This window comes from Electrophorus electricus, chromosome 7 (genome assembly GCF_041902795.1).
Source record: "Electrophorus electricus isolate QZ-2024a chromosome 7, ASM4190279v1, whole genome shotgun sequence".
NCBI classification, from domain to species: Eukaryota; Metazoa; Chordata; class Actinopteri; order Gymnotiformes; family Gymnotidae; genus Electrophorus; species Electrophorus electricus.
Genome location: NC_137503.1, coordinates 29,575,816 through 29,593,027, shown reverse-complemented (window position 1 = coordinate 29,593,027; position 17,212 = coordinate 29,575,816). Strand labels below are relative to the sequence as shown.

General features: G+C 46.2%; 1 protein-coding gene across 5 annotated transcripts in view; it reads left to right on the top strand.

Annotated features, from left to right (window-relative positions):
* The window catches only part of brf1b (BRF1 general transcription factor IIIB subunit b), a 42,749-nt gene that overhangs the window by 24,512 nt on the left and 1,025 nt on the right, over nucleotides 1-17,212 (top strand). For 4 of the 5 annotated variants that reach the window (XR_004775810.2, XM_035524414.2, XM_035524415.2 and 1 more), the window contains 6 exons: nucleotides 1,937-1,998; nucleotides 3,666-3,747; nucleotides 4,081-4,133; nucleotides 4,743-5,014; nucleotides 15,196-15,247; nucleotides 16,987-17,161. Coding sequence is in view for 4 of the 5 variants with exons in the window: in XM_035524414.2 (XP_035380307.1) it covers nucleotides 1,937-1,998; nucleotides 3,666-3,747; nucleotides 4,081-4,133; nucleotides 4,743-5,014; nucleotides 15,196-15,247; nucleotides 16,987-17,161 (696 nt within the window). In the remaining variant the exon portion in view is untranslated. Of the gene's footprint in view, nucleotides 1-1,936; nucleotides 1,999-3,665; nucleotides 3,748-4,080; nucleotides 4,134-4,742; nucleotides 5,015-15,195; nucleotides 15,248-16,986; nucleotides 17,162-17,212 lie in introns of those variants that run through there. The other variant, XM_081717396.1, reaches the window with a different exon arrangement.

Below are 17,212 nucleotides of genomic sequence, written 5' to 3'. Positions count from 1 at the left end.
ATTTTACTGTGAATTCTAGGCATTGGTAACTGCTCATCATGCTGCATGATTGGGAAAGCGGACAGTTATCATGATGTCAAACGGACCTGCACTGAGGGATGGCTTCAGCTGCACTGCACGTGAGCAAGAGTTTCAGCTGGCAGTGCGGGATTCTAGAAGGCAAGCTCCAACTTCGACAGTTTCAGACCCATTTTCAGTTTTCTTGCATGCTGTAGGTTACTGTTGTCATTGAACAGTTTCAGGCTCTTGGCATCCTTTATCTTTTGTGATCGCAGCCTCTCTGCTAACGCGCTCCGAATCAGAAGTGTCCCAGGCACCCCTCTGAGAGGGCTGGCAGATTGTGACCCAGTTTCTCTCTTCGCCTTGTGTCTGAAATCAGCTCCCCTCCTGATCCGCTTGCTCCTGCTGCTCATTCCCCACCATTCCCTTTCAGCTCCGCTTTCTCTTGTTTTCCTGAGCCCTGGAGCGTCGGGGTATGTCCTCATGTGAAGCATGCACATTGGAGCATGCGTGTGTGCGTGCATGCATGTGATTGTGTGAACATGTGAGTGTATGCATGTGTCTGCGTGACTGTGTGCGTGACTGCGTGTGTGTCTGAATGTGTGTGCATGTGCAGGGGGAGTGTTGGCCATGGAGGAGGCATGGCTCAGTTTTGGCTAATGAACATCTGCGGAGGTCCTGATCTGCGGAGGCGCGCCTAATTCACAGCAATATCACAGTCCGGCCCCCTCAGCGCTCCCTTCAGCGCTGCGCTCTCTGCTCTTAATTATCAGGGAAGGAGGCTTTTTATTTAGCGAAAGACTGAGCTTTTGAAGTCGCAATAATCAGGCTCTCAGCTAGAACGCATGCAGCTGAAGGTGCAATGCCGTACTTTACTGTGGCTTTGTCAGTGATTTTTAGGTCCTATTTTTAATCACTACAAGGTTAACGAGTCAGTCATGGTGTATAGTCTCCTTTCAATAAGAGCTAATTTAGGAATGCTTACAATGGCTTAAATATTTATCCTGACATATGGTAAAATTATTGCATAGAAGTTCATCATTTGTTTCGGTGATATTTACAGTATTTGTAAAGGCACTGATATACTTTGAAGGTGTGTAATTTTGAGTGTTCGTGTCATATTCCGAAAGCTTTAGCTCTCCGGGCCAGTTCTTGTCTGTTTAGATGTATGTCTGTGTGTTATGATTTCTATTTACAGTTTTTTCCTCACCCTGGTCTGACTGAAATTAATATATTCATCCCAACACATGATAATTATGTTTATATGACACTCAAACATATTCCTATGAATCTCTGGTCCAGCAAATCATACTATTCACACAGTACAGACATCCTTTTGCAATTTGCCTAAATATGCAATGTGTGCATACATATTAAATAGAGCTCAAACTCGAATAAAGTCTTTAAAGACAATTTTGGAAAGTATTTTCTGGAATACGCCAAATCCTTTCACATCGCAGCTAAGCCTATTACTGGCAATTACACAACAAAGAGATTACTGGGACATTTGTTATTGACAGAACTCCACAGTAGTGCTGTTCCTTGCTGAAATGGAATTCCAATTAGAGCCGGAGTTGTGGGCTGCTTCTGTTTTGGCGGAATCTCTGTGGCCTCCAGTCAAGCCGAGACGTTATGCTGTGTTTCATTTAAAAATGAGATGCTGGGCTGAAAGTCCTGCCTGCTGATGTGGCGGGGCGCTAATCACCGAAACACGCCCCCCCCCCCGGGCATCCGCTAGGTGTCTGAGAATGCTGGCCAACAAAGCCAGATCATCAGCCTCTGCCTGCTTCCATGTAAATTTCATGTGTTGTCTGCCCACTGTGAACTGGTGCTCATTGACGGGGAGAAGTCGGAACCTGTTTCAGAGGAGTGAAGCTAGCCTTGATGTTTCTTCAGCCTATTCATTTGTGTGCTGTGCCTTTCTCTGTGTCCACAGACAACAAATCCGAAAGTGGTGAGCTTGATCTGGAAGGCATCGATGAGGACGAGATCGAAAAGGTTTGCAATTTTTGTTTTGATGTTTATATGTTTTTTTTTTTTGTTTTTTTTGGTTTTTTTCTTTCTTTCTTGATCTTGCATAAAAAAGGTAAATCTTCATCTCAGGTGCTGTAAGAGAGTTTCCCCATCCATTTTAGTCAGGCATTTTTTGTAACTCAGTTTTAAAATGATTTATTTTTACGTTTACAGCATTTAGCAGATGTTCTTTTCTAAAGCAACTTGCATGCTTTGCTCTCCTTTGGAAGACATATCCTCTTTACACTTATATAAACATCATCATGATAAACACTCATCAGGCCCAGGAGCCAGACAGACGCACAAATCCACAGGCCCTGATTTACTAAAGATAAATGTGCAAACTTGATATATCCTGCAGAAAGAAAATTGTGTGCAAGCCGATCTACCAACAGGATCTATAGAGAGTTGCACCTTTCAAATGACCAAAATAGCAGGTTTTGTCTGTTTTGCGGGTTTGCCCTGACAAATGTACAGTTTGGGTTGTTCCTATCTAAGGGTGAAAAATACAGGGTGGTGTTCTTACAAATAGGTTAATTTATTTCCTGCAAGGTAGTTTATCAAGCCACAAAGTAGTTTGCGAATGGAGAGAAAGGTTTGCACATCTCAATTATCACACCCAATTCTGCAGTCTTAAATTTAATTTAAGTTTCAATTTGTTTCCAGGAGATCTCTTTGAGATCTAAACTCATTATGGCTATCGAGGGCATTTAATGCACACATAAGCCCCGATTAAATGCCTTCTTTGCACATTATATCTTTCATGCAAGTTATCTCTGTCACTAACTGCAAAGCCAACTGACTACATGTGCAGTTTATTAGTTAGCCCACGCATATTAGCACTTTATATTTGGTACATTAGTAAATGAGGGCCCCAGAGATTTTAAGTGCAGTTTTTCCATTAAGTGCAGAATTGGTGCTAATTTTGTTTCTTGAAGAGGCGGGTCTCCAGTCTGTGTTGGAAGGAAGAGGGGAACTTGGCTGTGCCAGGGGGAACTTCATTAACCGTCTTGGCACTAGTACCGAGAAAAGTGTTTGTGCTTGTCTTTTTATGCTGATTATATTATCAACCATAGTCAGAAAACCACACACACTATGAACACCTAGCTAGTTTCCAGCCTAGCTAGTTTGTATAATGTGGATGTCTACATGAAATGGCCGTATCTGCTTTGTCTAGGTGAACTGTAGGTTGCTCTAGTGGATATGTAGACCATATGTAGAGTGGATATGCACAGTAGAGCAGGTGAAATGGTGTGCTAGCAATGTTGGTCTGCCATACGTTTGATTCCCAGGGAGCACATTTATACTGATAAATGCACGCAAGTCACTTCGAATGAGGGCATCTGTCAAATGCTGAAAAAGTAAATCTATAGTTTGAAATCATCTTGTAAAAAAAGAACCGCAAGTCTTACATTTTTACATTTACTGTGTATGAATATATCCATGCACCACACTAATGCAGAAACATGCAAGGACCATGAAGTTGGAGAACTGTTAGATAGTGAAGTCCCTTCATTCATCCGATTGTAAATTTACTTCAGACACCAACAATTATGTGCCCACCTCCGTATTACGTTATCTCACAACAGAACGCACGTGGACATATAGTAGTCTAGCTGTGTAGTATTCGCCCTATGCTCTCCTCTGTGCAGTACATTCTGAATGAGAAGGAGGTGCAGGCTAAGACAGAGCTGTGGATGAAGCAGAATGAGGAGTATCTGAGGGAGCAGAAAGGTAAGAGACAACAGAGAGGTCTGTTTTACACACTCAATCGCTTTCCGAGAAAGGCTCCCATACCTCAAACTTCAGGGCACATGGTTTCCACAAAAACGTTCTGAAATAAAGCAGTGCTTTCCAAATGCCTTGAGGATATTTTAAGTTTCATTTATTATTAACCTCACTGGAACAAAAGCTTTTCATTCCTTGTTAGTGGTAATCCAACACCATATCCACTGCTAATCATAAGTTTCTGGACAATTTAAGAGATTTATTTAATTTGTTTCTTAGCTTTGCCTCAACTGCACTGAATCCAACTCACTCTGATCTTTATTTTTTTTTATTTTTTAGAAAAAGAGGAAAGAATAGCTAAGGAGAAAGAGCAGGGCATCTATAAGGAGAAGGTGAGTATGAGTGTGTGTGTGTGTGTGTGTGTGTGTGTGTGTGTGTGTGTGTGTGTGTGTGTGTATGTGTGTGTGTGTGTGTGTGTGTGTGTGTGTGTGTGTGTGTGTGTGACACTGGTGAGCAAGGGCGCTGACCTCTGCTCCTCTACTGCGCTGGGGTGCTCAGACACACCACAGCTGGCCATTCGAGAGGGGCTGCCTGCCCTTCTGGTCCACCCCGGCCTCCCTATGCCACCTGGGCTTAACCTGTCTGCCATGACATCTGCATCGCTCCTCCCACCCAGGTGCCATTAGCCAGCCCGCTGCCTGATCCCATCAGTAGGTACGGTAGTGGTGCAGAGATTGGTTCTGTTCCAGCCTATAACGAACATGAGCGGCTCACCTGTGATCACAGGGTTTGAATCCGTTTTACAGGAAACTAGTAGGGTGCTATTATCATCGTCTTCTTGACAGGTTTCAGATTTGCATCATTTAGTGGAAGGCCAAAGAGGGAAAATATCATTAAATGTAGAGTAACTGTTTAAGTACTGACTCTTTAGTTGTTTGCCAGTGCAGAGTCCTCTTCTCCCAGGCTAAGCCTCTAGCCTGTCTAATCCTGTGGTTTCGCAGCCCAAGAAGCCGTCCAAGAGGCGGGAGCCCATTCGAGCCAGCACTGCAGGGGAGGCCATCGAGAAGATGCTGGAGCAGAAGAAGATTTCCAGTAAAATCAATTACGATGTGCTGCGAGACCTCAACAGCAAAGGCAGCGGGGGCAGTCCGGCCCATCAGGCCGAGGAGACGCCCGTCCCTGGCCCTGGGCGCAAGAGGCTCGCCCGCCGCAAGAAGCAGCCCAACAAAGGCAACCTTGGCCTTGCCAAGCCCGCCAGCCTGATGGGGAAGAGGTGAGAATTAGCAGACTGTTCCTTCTGAACGGATGGGTTTTTTACGGAGCAGCGGGTTCGCGTGCAGGGAAGGCCCCTCGCTAGCACCTTGCTGTAGCTTTTCCTTCCTTTCTACACTTTGTCCTCAAACTCTACAGACGCTGCCTTTCTATAGTAACAGGGCTTTGTCCCAAGTGGTAAAATACTTCTTTTGTACCTCTTACAAAAGACAAGATCAAAAGGCTGTTCCCTGCCCTCAAAGGACTGTGTTTTTTCCCTCCTCCTATAAGATTTTGTCTCTCCTCTGTTCGTTTGGCTGACCTTCAGAGTCGCTTCCACCAGGAGAAAGGCTTGTCATCAATTCTGTGCCAGGGTTTTCTGTTTGCCGTTGCATGGCACCCTGTGGTGCTTTCTCGGAGCTCTGCCCCTTCCCCAATTAATAGTCCTCCACTCCTAAAGCCCCGGTGAGGGAAGTAATGAATTGGCGCCAGACGGAGCACAAGATCATGACTTTGTCTCCTGGCTTAGTGAGGGATGGGCTCCCATTGTGTGAGTTCTCATGCTCGGTTCGTTTCATTAATGATAATTAATAAAATCATATTGCATGTTGAGATGCATGTGAGTCTGACATCTGAGTTCTAGTGAAGCCTTCATGTTTTGAAGGGAAGACGAGCAACGATTTTTTTGCTTTTAAACTGCCATATGATGCGTGTGATGTAATGAATATAAACTCATTTTATTGCTTTAAAAAGATTTTTGCACTGAGGTCATTTAAATAATTATTTAACGTATTATGTTTTCTTATTTATCTGACTGTCGAAAGGCTGCAGCCCCCTAGCACTGGTTGGCTAAGGCTTGTTAAAAGATTAAATCGCCATAGTTTGTTGGCCCTGTGGAACAAATTTGACAATAAACTCAAATTTAGTTAGAGCTCCGGCTGGGAGCAAACTTTTCCTCTCCCTCCTGCAGGACCGTGGGGAGATGTCTAATGAGCTGTCATGGGAGGGGAGGTTGGCCTTGGTGCTTTAATTCCTGTTGCTGATCAAGCTTTGCTGCAACTACGAACTACTTCACACTTTTTGTAGGTCTCTGTTTTTCATAAACAAAAAAATCTTTTACATTTTTTTTTTATTTACAATTTTAACTGCTTTATTTATTTATTTATTTATTTATTTATTTATTAAGAATTAAGTAATCTGTGGAAAACAAAAAGAAGCCTTGGATGCTTTGAAGGTGTGCTGCTCCGTCCTCACGCTCAAATGTCATATCTTTTCATGATATTTAACACGTACACTCTGTATGAACTTAGGCTAATGTTGCATATTTCTTAAGCTTGTGCAGGTGTACTTGTCTACCCACTCTGCAGACCCAGCTGTTCATCTGTGTATCTTGCACAGTGGCCTTCAGAGACCCCGCTAACTCCGTGACCCCACACCCCCTCTGGTACCCAGGCAAGCAGACACAGTGCCTTGACTCCCCTGCTCATCACCCACACACACGCAAACGCACACTGCCAGCCTCCTACACCAGCTGCCAAAGCAGGCAATCCCGCACAACCTCCGTGCTAGCAGAGAGGGAACGGCACCGTCCCAAAGAGCCTAAGGAATGATTGCCCTGCGGTTCCTTGTCTTTTGGTCTCTTTTTACGTATTCCTCCTCCCTCCCATCTGTACCTTCTTAAAGGTTTGCCGTCTTTGGTACTTATAGAGTTGAGCCTTTGAAGTGCAAATCCAGTCTTGGTGTGGCAGGACAGGCTGCGAGCAGAGCCCCTATCTGCATACCTCAGAGAGAGTGACAGCCGGGCCAGACGCGCCTCCACCTTCATACTCAATCCTTGTCTGATCCTCATTTTATAATACCTCCTCCTGCTTTGGAACCACATCTGAAATGTTCAGATATAACGTGGAGCGCTGAGGAGTTGGGAGGAAGGAGTAACACAGTTTTTTTGCCTATAGACATCCTGACTTGTAAATGTTAGCTTAGTGTCGGCAAGTGAGGATAAGAGATGGAGTGTGTGTGTGTGTGTGTGTGTGTGTGTGTAATTCAACAGTTTGAAATGAGAAAGATTTGCAGTACATCACGATGCCAGATGTAGCCACAAATAACCAAAGTGGAAAGCTGCATGATACATTTCACAGACAGTTGCTAAGGTCACCAGTTCCCACTGGAAATGCACAGTTTCCCACAGTTAATGTCATTGTTTCCACCCAATTACAGCAGTCCTCTCAGCTACAGCAGTTCGTCAAGCATAGCTCGTCCAGCATTGTGGGTTTGGCTAGTCGTCTCCCACAGCAGTGGATTCCATACAGCACTTTCAGGCAAGGAGGGCCCAGACTTAGTAACTGGCACTGTCATTTGCAGGAAGCCAAAGCACCCAGCAATGAAGCGTGCCACATGGTTGCTGTCATTGGAGCTACATATCACCGAATCCTGCAACCACTGCCCTAGTAACCAAATTAGTATTAACTGCTAGGTTTCACCGCAGCCTGGGCACGTTGAGCGAAAGCCAGTGTGGTCTCTAATGAACATTGGGGCTGTGACAGATTATGTCTCCGAAAGCTTGGCCTTAGTCTCCACAAAGCCCCTGTGGCCATGCTTGCGGGAATGAAAGGGATGATATGCAGGAAAAACCTTTTGGAACTGGTTGGTCCAGATTAGCGTGGGTTACAAAGAAGTGAGACCTATAAAGAACAAAGGGATCCCGGGAATCTTCCACAGCTTGCTCTCAGTCTAGCATTTTAATTATCCCTACCACTCCTTTTAACCAAATAAACCAATTCTGTGGTCATGACCGCTAGTCGAGGCATATTCCCTGGGTCATCTCACGCCTAGCCTTTGACCCACACTGAGTAAAAGGACTTCAGATCAGCTCTGGCAACTGGAAGCTTCCATTGTTTAAGGATGTGATTTATCAGTGGGCTGTGGTCTGCTAGTCTGGAGGATGCACAGTGGTAAGAGTTGGGGAGCCACTTCCTGCTGATGTGAACCACATCCCGTGTAGAGACGAAACAGCTGGATGCTGCTGTTGGTCAGTTGTTTTCTCAGGAGAATTGAGATTGTAGATTAGGGCTTTGTTTTTTGCTTTTTTGTTTTGTTTTTGGCTTTTTTCCCTTTTTTTTGTCACCTAGGATAATCAACAACCCTTGTGCAAGTAACAGCCCCTAGCAGCATAGGAGCTGCTTCACCACCCTTTACATTTGTTTAGTAATGCCAGCAAGACTGCTTGTACAGTGCTCACCTAACTACAAAACGTAATCAACTCAAATACTTCAAATAGTACAGTAAACACCGTGGACAGATTTTCCATGTCCAAATATATCATTATAATTCTGTGATTTAATTTAACAGGAATGTACCCAAAAATGGTAACTTTGCTAACTGTGCATGCTGGATAGCTTATTTACTAGTCATGTTGGCTTTCATGTCAAGCTTTCGTCAACATTAACATTATTTTGGGTATTCTAATACCAAGTATTGCACTGTAAATAAAAACTACATTACAACTACAGTAATGTGTAATTCATTAGTAAGGTCTGCGTGAGCAGGCGCTTTCGCATCTTCTCAGCAGAGGTTTACTGGCACTGTTGCGCACTGGGTGAGGCAGATGCCATAGCGCTAGTTCCATGGTGTGGGAAGGCCATCTTGAAAGCTGTGCGCTGTCTTGCCTTCCATTTCCATCTGCTCTTTGGGTGCTGTGGGAGGTTGACTCAGTCACATGGCACATCACAAGCTGTGTCAGCAGGGGCCCTCTCCACCTCTTCGTTGCTCTTCTCCGCTGAGCTCCACCAGTCCTGCTTCACTAATGGGGGCTTATGTCTCCTTGCGGTGTCGAGCAGTTGTAAGCACGCTGACGTGAGCGTCGGCGGAGGCGGCGCGACAGATCCTCTCTGCTCTCCTACCCTCTGGGTCGTGATCCCACTGCCGTCCTGGCCGGATACAAGAATGGGCATCGCGGCGACAGTGAGAACTGTTACCAAGCTACACAGCCACTCATGAGGAGAAAATTGGTACTTCCTTTGCAGTTGCCCTGCAGCATGTCAGAGTCTTCACAAGCGGTCCGTTCAGGGCGTTCTCACTCCCACACACTGTTTTGTTCGCATGGAGGCAGCATGGTTTTAGCAGCCTCTGCGGTATATGCTTATGAGCGTGTGAGTGATTAAGTTGCGAAGTACAAGCATAGCGTCGGCTTGCGCGTGTTTGTGTAGCACCAAGCCGTTGTTCCGTTGTTCTGATCTCCCTTCTTTGTGTCAGTGGCTGTCCTGCAGCATGGTTGACGCATCATAAGCAAACGGAATTCCGGGGTGAAGTGAAATGAAGTGCAGAGAACCAGGAGCCGAGCATAGTCCCACCCAACTCTCTGCCCTTCCTGCTGCACCGTTCGAGGTGGAGATAGCAGGGGGATAATCACTTTTTTTCTTCTCTGCCCTGAATCTTTCTCGCCATTCCTTCCCCTCCAGTCCAGGCCCTGGGGGGGCTTCCTCAGTGGTCTGTGGGAAGTGTGATAAGACGTCTTGTCACCAGGTGGTGTGGAACCCACTGAGCCCTTAATGTGTGCCTGCTCTTGGGTCAGCTTGCACTCCTCCCCTCAGTATCTCCTCCATCGCGCTGGAGCTGTGGCCGAGAGCCGAATGCCTAATGGCTTTGTCCTCCAGGAGGAGGCTGCCGCGCAAGTGGGTCTCCTCCGTCGCGTGTGTCGGAGAGGTCAGCGGCCGCTTTAACCTTCCTTCTTCTTCTCGGTGTGTGTTGCGTCATGTTCGCTCACGTCGGCGGTCTCGTAGCTGAAGAGTGTCTCACAAGCTGAGTCTGACTGCTTTATAGCACGGCCTCCACTCCGTCACGATTGACTGTAATTGTGTTTCGTTTAGCCATCAGACCGTGACTGTAGGAAGGACAGTATTTAGGGACTGTGGTGGAGCGGCCTTGTTTTCTTTTTTAAATCACATAAAGTTGGCTCCTGAGGAGGCGCTTGCTGGGATCCCATTATATCCGGTTGATCTGCTTATCTGAAAGAGTCTTCCTGCAGTGTGTAAACAGTGCACCTTCCCTCTGCTCAGTTCTTCCTCTTTCTGGCTGCCTGCAAATGATACCCACCAGACCCCTTATTAGAAACACTCAGCCTATAGGTGCACCCGATACTTGTACAGGTGGAGTTCAGGCTGAGAGAAGTCCACCACCCTAATGTCTGGTAGTCCTACTGTGAGCAGAAACCACTGACCACTGATGAACACAGTAGATGAATGATTCATTCATCTGATTAATTCATTTCTGATTAATCATGTATGCTAACAGACAAGATTACACACTTATATGAGATATACATAAGATATGCGCACCAAATAAAGTGTCTGGTTAATATATATAGCAGGTAAATGTTTCTAATATAGTGACTAAATTTGGTCCTTCAGAAATACTCAGTGACTGAATTAAAATACCAGGTATTGCTTCATGTAGCCTAAATTGATTCAACGTACAGGACATTACAGTGGTGTGCTTAAACAGGTAGAGTGTTGTCCCAGTCCATTGTTTTGTTAAAGCATGTGTTGGATGGCCTTACCTCTCAGAAAGGTCCCCTAGCCTTCCTTAAGTGCTAACCCACTTGGTGATTATGGATCACAGCTGGGCGGTGTCACTGTTAGCTATTTTAATTCTCTTTACTTCAATCTTCACTCCCTTTCACCCCATCCTGTATTTACCCAAACCCAGCTGCCACGCAGTATTGGCCCAACAGAAATATTACTTCCCCCTGTCAGGTTTCATTGATGTGCATTATTGACTGACTGGCAGCCAGGCCTGGCTGGGGTACAGTGTGCAGTCTTACCACTGTGCCTGGGCCAGTCTTTATGAGATCATGCCGAGAGCCATTTAAAAGCGTTGCCTAGCTACGGAACCCACCAGAACATGTCTACAATGAGGGGAAGTGTTTGATTTCCTATCTTAAATCCTCTCCATGATAACCGTGTTGTAGCTTGCATGTTACCATTGTTGGCAAAGTGACTCAAATACTAATGTCTACTTTGTGTTCATTGTGACACTTATGAGACTGACATAGCGGGAGGAGAAGGAAGCTATTGTTTAATTTACAGTGAACCCCGTTTAGGATTTCTTTGTTGTGTGGCGTGAATGTTTTGCTGTCTGTATAGTGTATGATTCTACTAATAGCCTACTAAGTTCCCTATGGGCTGCAACTCTATAATTTGTAAGACTGTTGGTGAGTGGAAATGTATGCAAGTGACTAGACCACTATATAATATGTAAGTGTGTTCATTTTTGTGCTTTGTGTTGTGTGTCTTTGGGAAGCTAAAGCACATTTTTAATAATCGAGCTTGACTGCTAGAGTCACTGGGTGATTCCAGGAAATTATTGATGACTGGAAGGTGTGGGGATTGATTGTTAAGTGGGCAAATTTGTCTTGCGTGAATTCGCTCCATTAGCCAGCTCATCCACCATCTGTCCTGGGGCGGGAGCAGGCAGCCGGGGGGCGTGATGCCTGGCATTAGGGTGACGCCTCCTCACCAGCTTGGCCCAATGAGCCCTGACGGTGTTACACTCTCTGTGGATGCTCTGTCACTCACCCCACTGAGAGGTCATGGGACGGACACCCAAAATGTACCATTCCCCCCCCCCCCCCCCCCCCTCGCAAGATCTTACAAGCTTTCCATCTGTTCACTGTTCATTTGCCATCGGCGAAGACATTGTGGTTGTGTACCCTGTGTTTTCATGTCTGGAATTTATTTTGTTATTTTATTCTGTGATTCTTCACATTTGTTTTGTAGCCTCCCCACAGTCGGAGCTGCTGCGAGAAGCTGAAATTCATAATGTGTCCAAAAGTCGTTTCATATAGTGAGCTGCTTTCTACTGGCCTCTAGTGACCTCCCACTGTTTAAGTGATAAGGGGGCAGCAGGCCAGATGCTGCTTGATGTTTTAAGGCCCACTAAAGCTGTGATCCCTGGCCTTACACGAGATAACACGCAGCGTTTAGCTGATCCGTATGTACCTCCTACTGAACCTATTTTAATGAGCAAAGATAATCCACTGGACTACTGTAGTATTTTATGTATACATTTGATTTAATCCCGTTTTCCATAGAGACACTCTTTTGAAGTAAAATCAGTATTTATTTGCAAATTGCAAAACTGATGAATGTATTACAGCGTACACGAACAAAGCGTGATTTGGTCTTTGTTTGGATTTGTTATAGTGTGTTTAGTTGAAGGGCTTTTGGAATTAATATGACTATGGTGCACTTCACACCACTGCTTTTACTAGCTGTGTGCTTTGCCAAGGTGTTCTTCACACTCCACTATCATTCACACCTCACTCAAATGCTGTTACTGCATCAGCAAAGCCAGAATGGCACCCCGGCCCCTCCCCAAACACTTGTGAAGATATTCCCCAACCCCAAATACCTACACATTATTAAACTGTGCTGCCTGGCGTCAGGCACCTTCCTTCCCAAACCCAGGGGACATGTGGTCGCCCACATGGGGATGTGGTCTGCCCCAGCCAAGCCCCTCCAGCAGGGAGAAACAACAACAAAAGGGGGAGTAGAGGCTTAGAGGTCAGCAGCCTCAAGATGCCGTCTAAATACAACTAACCCACCACTCTGTCATTCTCTCAGCGTCTTGGTGGCTGGATGGTTCCAGAACAAGCACATCGCTGCTACAGATGTCCCCTATTAAGCACATAAAAAGAACACTAGTAGGATAATGGGTTGTTTTGACCAAGCTTCCCATCCATGCAGTGCATTTCTGCTCTTAATTCAACCCGATTTAGCCCATCCAGACTGCCTTAGCGTTACTGGCACTTTCACAATGTGCCATATACGTTCTGTACATCGTGCGGCAGATTGATTGACCAAAAGAGTAGGAGGTGCGACAAGTCAAGTGTGTGTGCACGCACGTGTGCGTGTGTGTGTTGTGTTTGTCTGGTTTGAGAAAGATATACATACTTCTTCAAATGGGATTCTTGTTTCAGTTCAGTTTTTCAGTTTTCAGTAAAAAAAAAAAAGAATTAGCTTGTGCAAGATATCTGTGTGCCTGCATCACAGGTTATTCTGAGAAGCTGTAGATGCATTTGGAGAATTGAATTTGAAATCGAGATAAATTACAGTAATCAGCGTTTGATTGCATTGGCAGATGCTCTTACTGTATCTCAGGCTTTTTCAGGTCCCATTATGACTCTCTGGGCTCAGACGAATTGCTATTGATTCCCCTTTACCGCCCAGTGCTATGGAATGGAAGGTCACAAGAAAAATAATTGAAAGCAATCGCTTAGCCTTTCAGACCCTGTGCAATGCCCGGTGCTTTTTGCGTGTCTATCCCGTTTACTTGCTCTTGGCCTACCTCATGAGCCCAGCGGTGAGAGATTATTTACGTCCCTTGCTGCTACCCAGCCCAGCTAGTCGATACACACTCACATATATATGTACACTTCTCCCCATTGTGCCCGGAGGCCATTTGCCTGCTGTGGCGCATTAGTCGCGGCCAGCCGGCGTATCCAGGACTCTGCGATGCTCCCTGCGCAGCGAGGGACCTCGGAAGGGATTGCGTTGCGCAGTAATTTCTCGGGTGATCCCAGCGCTGGTGTTGCGGTGTGGGGCCAAGCCAGAGTAGCCACAGCTGCAGCGGCGAGGGCCCAGACGAAGGGCAGAGCTCCCCGCTCGCCCCGCGCCTGCCAGACGGCCGCCGATTCCTTAACAAGGCAGAGCAAAGCACCGGCCGCTCTGTTTGCCGGGAGCCTTCGTCCTCGTCTTCCTACTCCTCCTTCTTAAGACGATTAGTTAGCGCCACTTTCGCTTGTCGTCCAGGAAGGCACTTCTGCCGGGCCCTCAGGGAGAGCTCAGCAGGGGGGCCCAGTCGTTTCCCAGCCTGTTTCACTGGCACTGTGGCTGTGCCGTTCAGGCGCATGTGCGGGAAAGGCAGAAAGACAGAGAGTGTGTGACCGTGTGTAGGCTAGATTGCGTCGGTGTATATTTCTTGACAGTGAAGGTTCATGCATAAACTGTATTTAAAGACTATGAGAAATCTGTCCAGGAGCAATACTGTATTATAGTATACTTTTCTTTTACTTTTGTTTGATTATTTCTTTTGCAACACCCCCCCCCCCACACCAGTTCAATTTAATTATATTTCATTCATATAGTGCTTACAAAGCAGCCTTGCAAGATCTCAGTCTAGATCTGTAATGAGCCAGCCAAAGACAACAGTAGAGAGAGAAACTCCCCAAGATGCCACGAGCAAGGAGCCTTGAGAGGACTTGGACTCAAAAGCGAGACCATCCTCCACTGGGTGACACAGAGTAGTGGATTTTACATTGAAGGGTTTTCTTTTGCACTGTTTACTTGTTCCTGGGACAGTACATCCTATGGTTACTGCTTCAGTTCACTGCTTTACAACATTCAAGATTGCACACTCCACTATTTTCACTCTATTTCTACACTAGGTTTAATACATTTTAGAACTCCGAATATCCTTCAGTGTTTAGCTGGAAGCACCAGCATTCAGACTGGTTCAGAAGGACCATAAATAGCAGAGTCTCTCCAGTGCCTCTCCCCAACACTGCTTCGTGCACACAGAACCCAGCACGAGCTCACATCAAGGTCATTCTCTCTAGAACGATCTGTCATTTCTTGCTTCCCTTCCCCCTCAAGACTAATTAACTTTTCATACTACTCTCTTTTGATATTAGTGTTAAACAGTGTGGGGTGGGTGTTGGACGTCCAAATCCGATTGTTGGTAGATGGAAGCCGGACGTTTCGTCAGGGTGGCGCCGTCCTTTGATGCCCAGTGGCATGGGCCTCAGGCTAAGCAAAGTGCCTTAGCGTTGCTTAAATAAGCGTCTGTTTGGGAAGAGTCCAGGGATCAAAGGGGCTGCTCAGCTCGGCTTTTAAGAGGACCGGTCACGAGGCTCGCAATCCACCGCAGCTCTGGACGTTCTCTGTGCAGAGGGGAGATGACATTTCAATATTTTTCCGCCCGCATTATGCGCTTCTGGGGGAAGGTTCAGAGCCATAGCGATAGCATTATCTCTCTGTGAATGTGTGCACATCTGAAAGTTGAAAGGGTTCACACTGTTATCTGTGACAGAGAGTACAGTGGAAACACCTGCTGGAAAACACCAGAGTAGATTTCAGAGTTTCCCTCCGTAGCTGATGGTACTTTAATAAAAATCTGAACAATAACTCCCTCTTGGCACTTTTCCAGGCTCCGCCCCCTGATATCATCGAGTCCCAAGAAGAAGAAAGCGGTTGCCCAGGTGAGCAAAGTGATGCTTCCGAGACATATTTCTGCAGTGTAAGGCATTTTAATATTAAACCTAGCCTAGACATAAAAATCAGATCATCAGTGTTCCTGTATGTATGTTATTTCCTAACAGGTTCTCATCAGATTAGCAATGGCATAAATTTAGAGCAGTTTGTGCTCTGTGCGTTAGTGTGTCTAAAATCCTCTCATCTTGTCTGTGGTTAAAGGAAATTGTCCTAACATAACCTTTATTCTCGAGTTACTGCACTAACACTAAGTAATCAGATGAGCCATCATAAAGGGCCGTAGCAGTGACCCTGCCTGTGGTTATTTATGGTTATGTGGGATTCATATTTAGTCTAAAGTCAATATTTCCTGTCATAGTTTTGATGGATTAGTGTTTTGCTCTGGGGCTTTTAGTGACATGCTCATATGGTGATGCTCCGATTAGTCCTTTACTGGGTCTTATGTCATGCCATGAGCGAGAGTGGGAGGGAAAGAGAGAGTTAGGGAGAGACGGAAAGAGAGAGAGGGAGAGAGTGATTGTGGGATAGAGGGAGAGAGATGGGTGCAAAGGAGGTAGAGAAAGCACACACAAAATGCATGGCGGGGGTCAACTGGGCCGTTGCTAGGCAACCTCCTGGTCCCGTCCTGGATGCTGCGGAGTGGCTGCCCTGATTGGCTGAAGGGAGACAGATAAGTGGATTGGTATTACGTAACTGCATGTTTCTGTAAGGGAATGAGAGAGGAGTCACCCTCCCCAGAGCATCAACAGCATCTGTCTAACTACTCTCTCCATCCCTGGAAAGGAAAGAGAACCAGGAAAAAAATCCCTTTAAATGCAACGGCTAAGCTTCAGTGCTTCATGAGAAAAAAAAAAAAAAAGGAACTCTTGAATATATAATATCACATTACAAGAAGGATTACAGTATTTTCTGAAGTTTTGCAGTTTAATTTCAGTCTGCTTACCCTTTAATGTGCCACTCATGCTAACCATGTTTTCATGTTAACCTGATAAAATCCCAATGCCTTCTGCCCCAGCCCTGCTGGAGTCGATCGATGGCGCAGTCGATCCCGGCTCGGGTGAAGCTGGTCGCGGGCTGGTCGCGGGCTGGTCGCGGGCTGTCCTCGCAAGCAGCAGAAGTGCTGGCTGGGGGACAGGCCTTGGGCTCAGCATGGCCGCTTTCAGCAAGCGCCTGCTGCTCTGGCCCGCCCCCGCAGAGGGGGACCGCCCAGAGAGGACCCTCATGCCATCTCTGCCGGGCTGAGCTATAATTAGCGTGTAGACTTCCATCCTCATCTTCACTTTTCCACAACATGATAATTAATTAGGCCTCCCACTTCCCCAGGTGGTGCTTCCTCTCACTGTTGCCTGCTGGGATATGCGGCCCTGCAGCTGTCTTTTGTATCTTTTCTCATTCTCGCTGTTTCATTCTCTCTCTGCCTGGTCTCTGTCTGTTTTGCTCAGCTCTTTCTTAATGGCACAGAAGTAGTCAACACTAAATGTACACCGAAGCACGGTGGCACTGTAGCCTATAATTAGAGAAATCAAATTTTCCCATTAATTTCTTTTAAACGTCTCTACCTTGCTACCCATCATTACGTTACTGATTTCAGGGGACGTTCCTGAATACCGGAACGTTTCACTATAGCGTTCATTAAAGACAGGCTCGAAGAATGGTGGTCCAATGACACCATACATGACCTGTAAGTCAATGCAGCTCTCATTGATGGATGTGTTTTCCTGTTTAGGTTGTGCCCAACCCAATGAGCGTGCCCCCAGCAACCCCTGAGCCGGCTCCTGTCCCTGCGTCTCCTCCAGTAATAGAGAGTGGCCCCGTGGCGTATGAGGAGCCCACTGAGGAGGACGAGGAGGCCGAGGCAGAGGAGCCCTGTGTTAGCGCCATGGAGCTTATGGGAGGCAACGGTAATATGGGAGTATTGAACTGTTTAGTACATGTTATAGTATATTGACTGT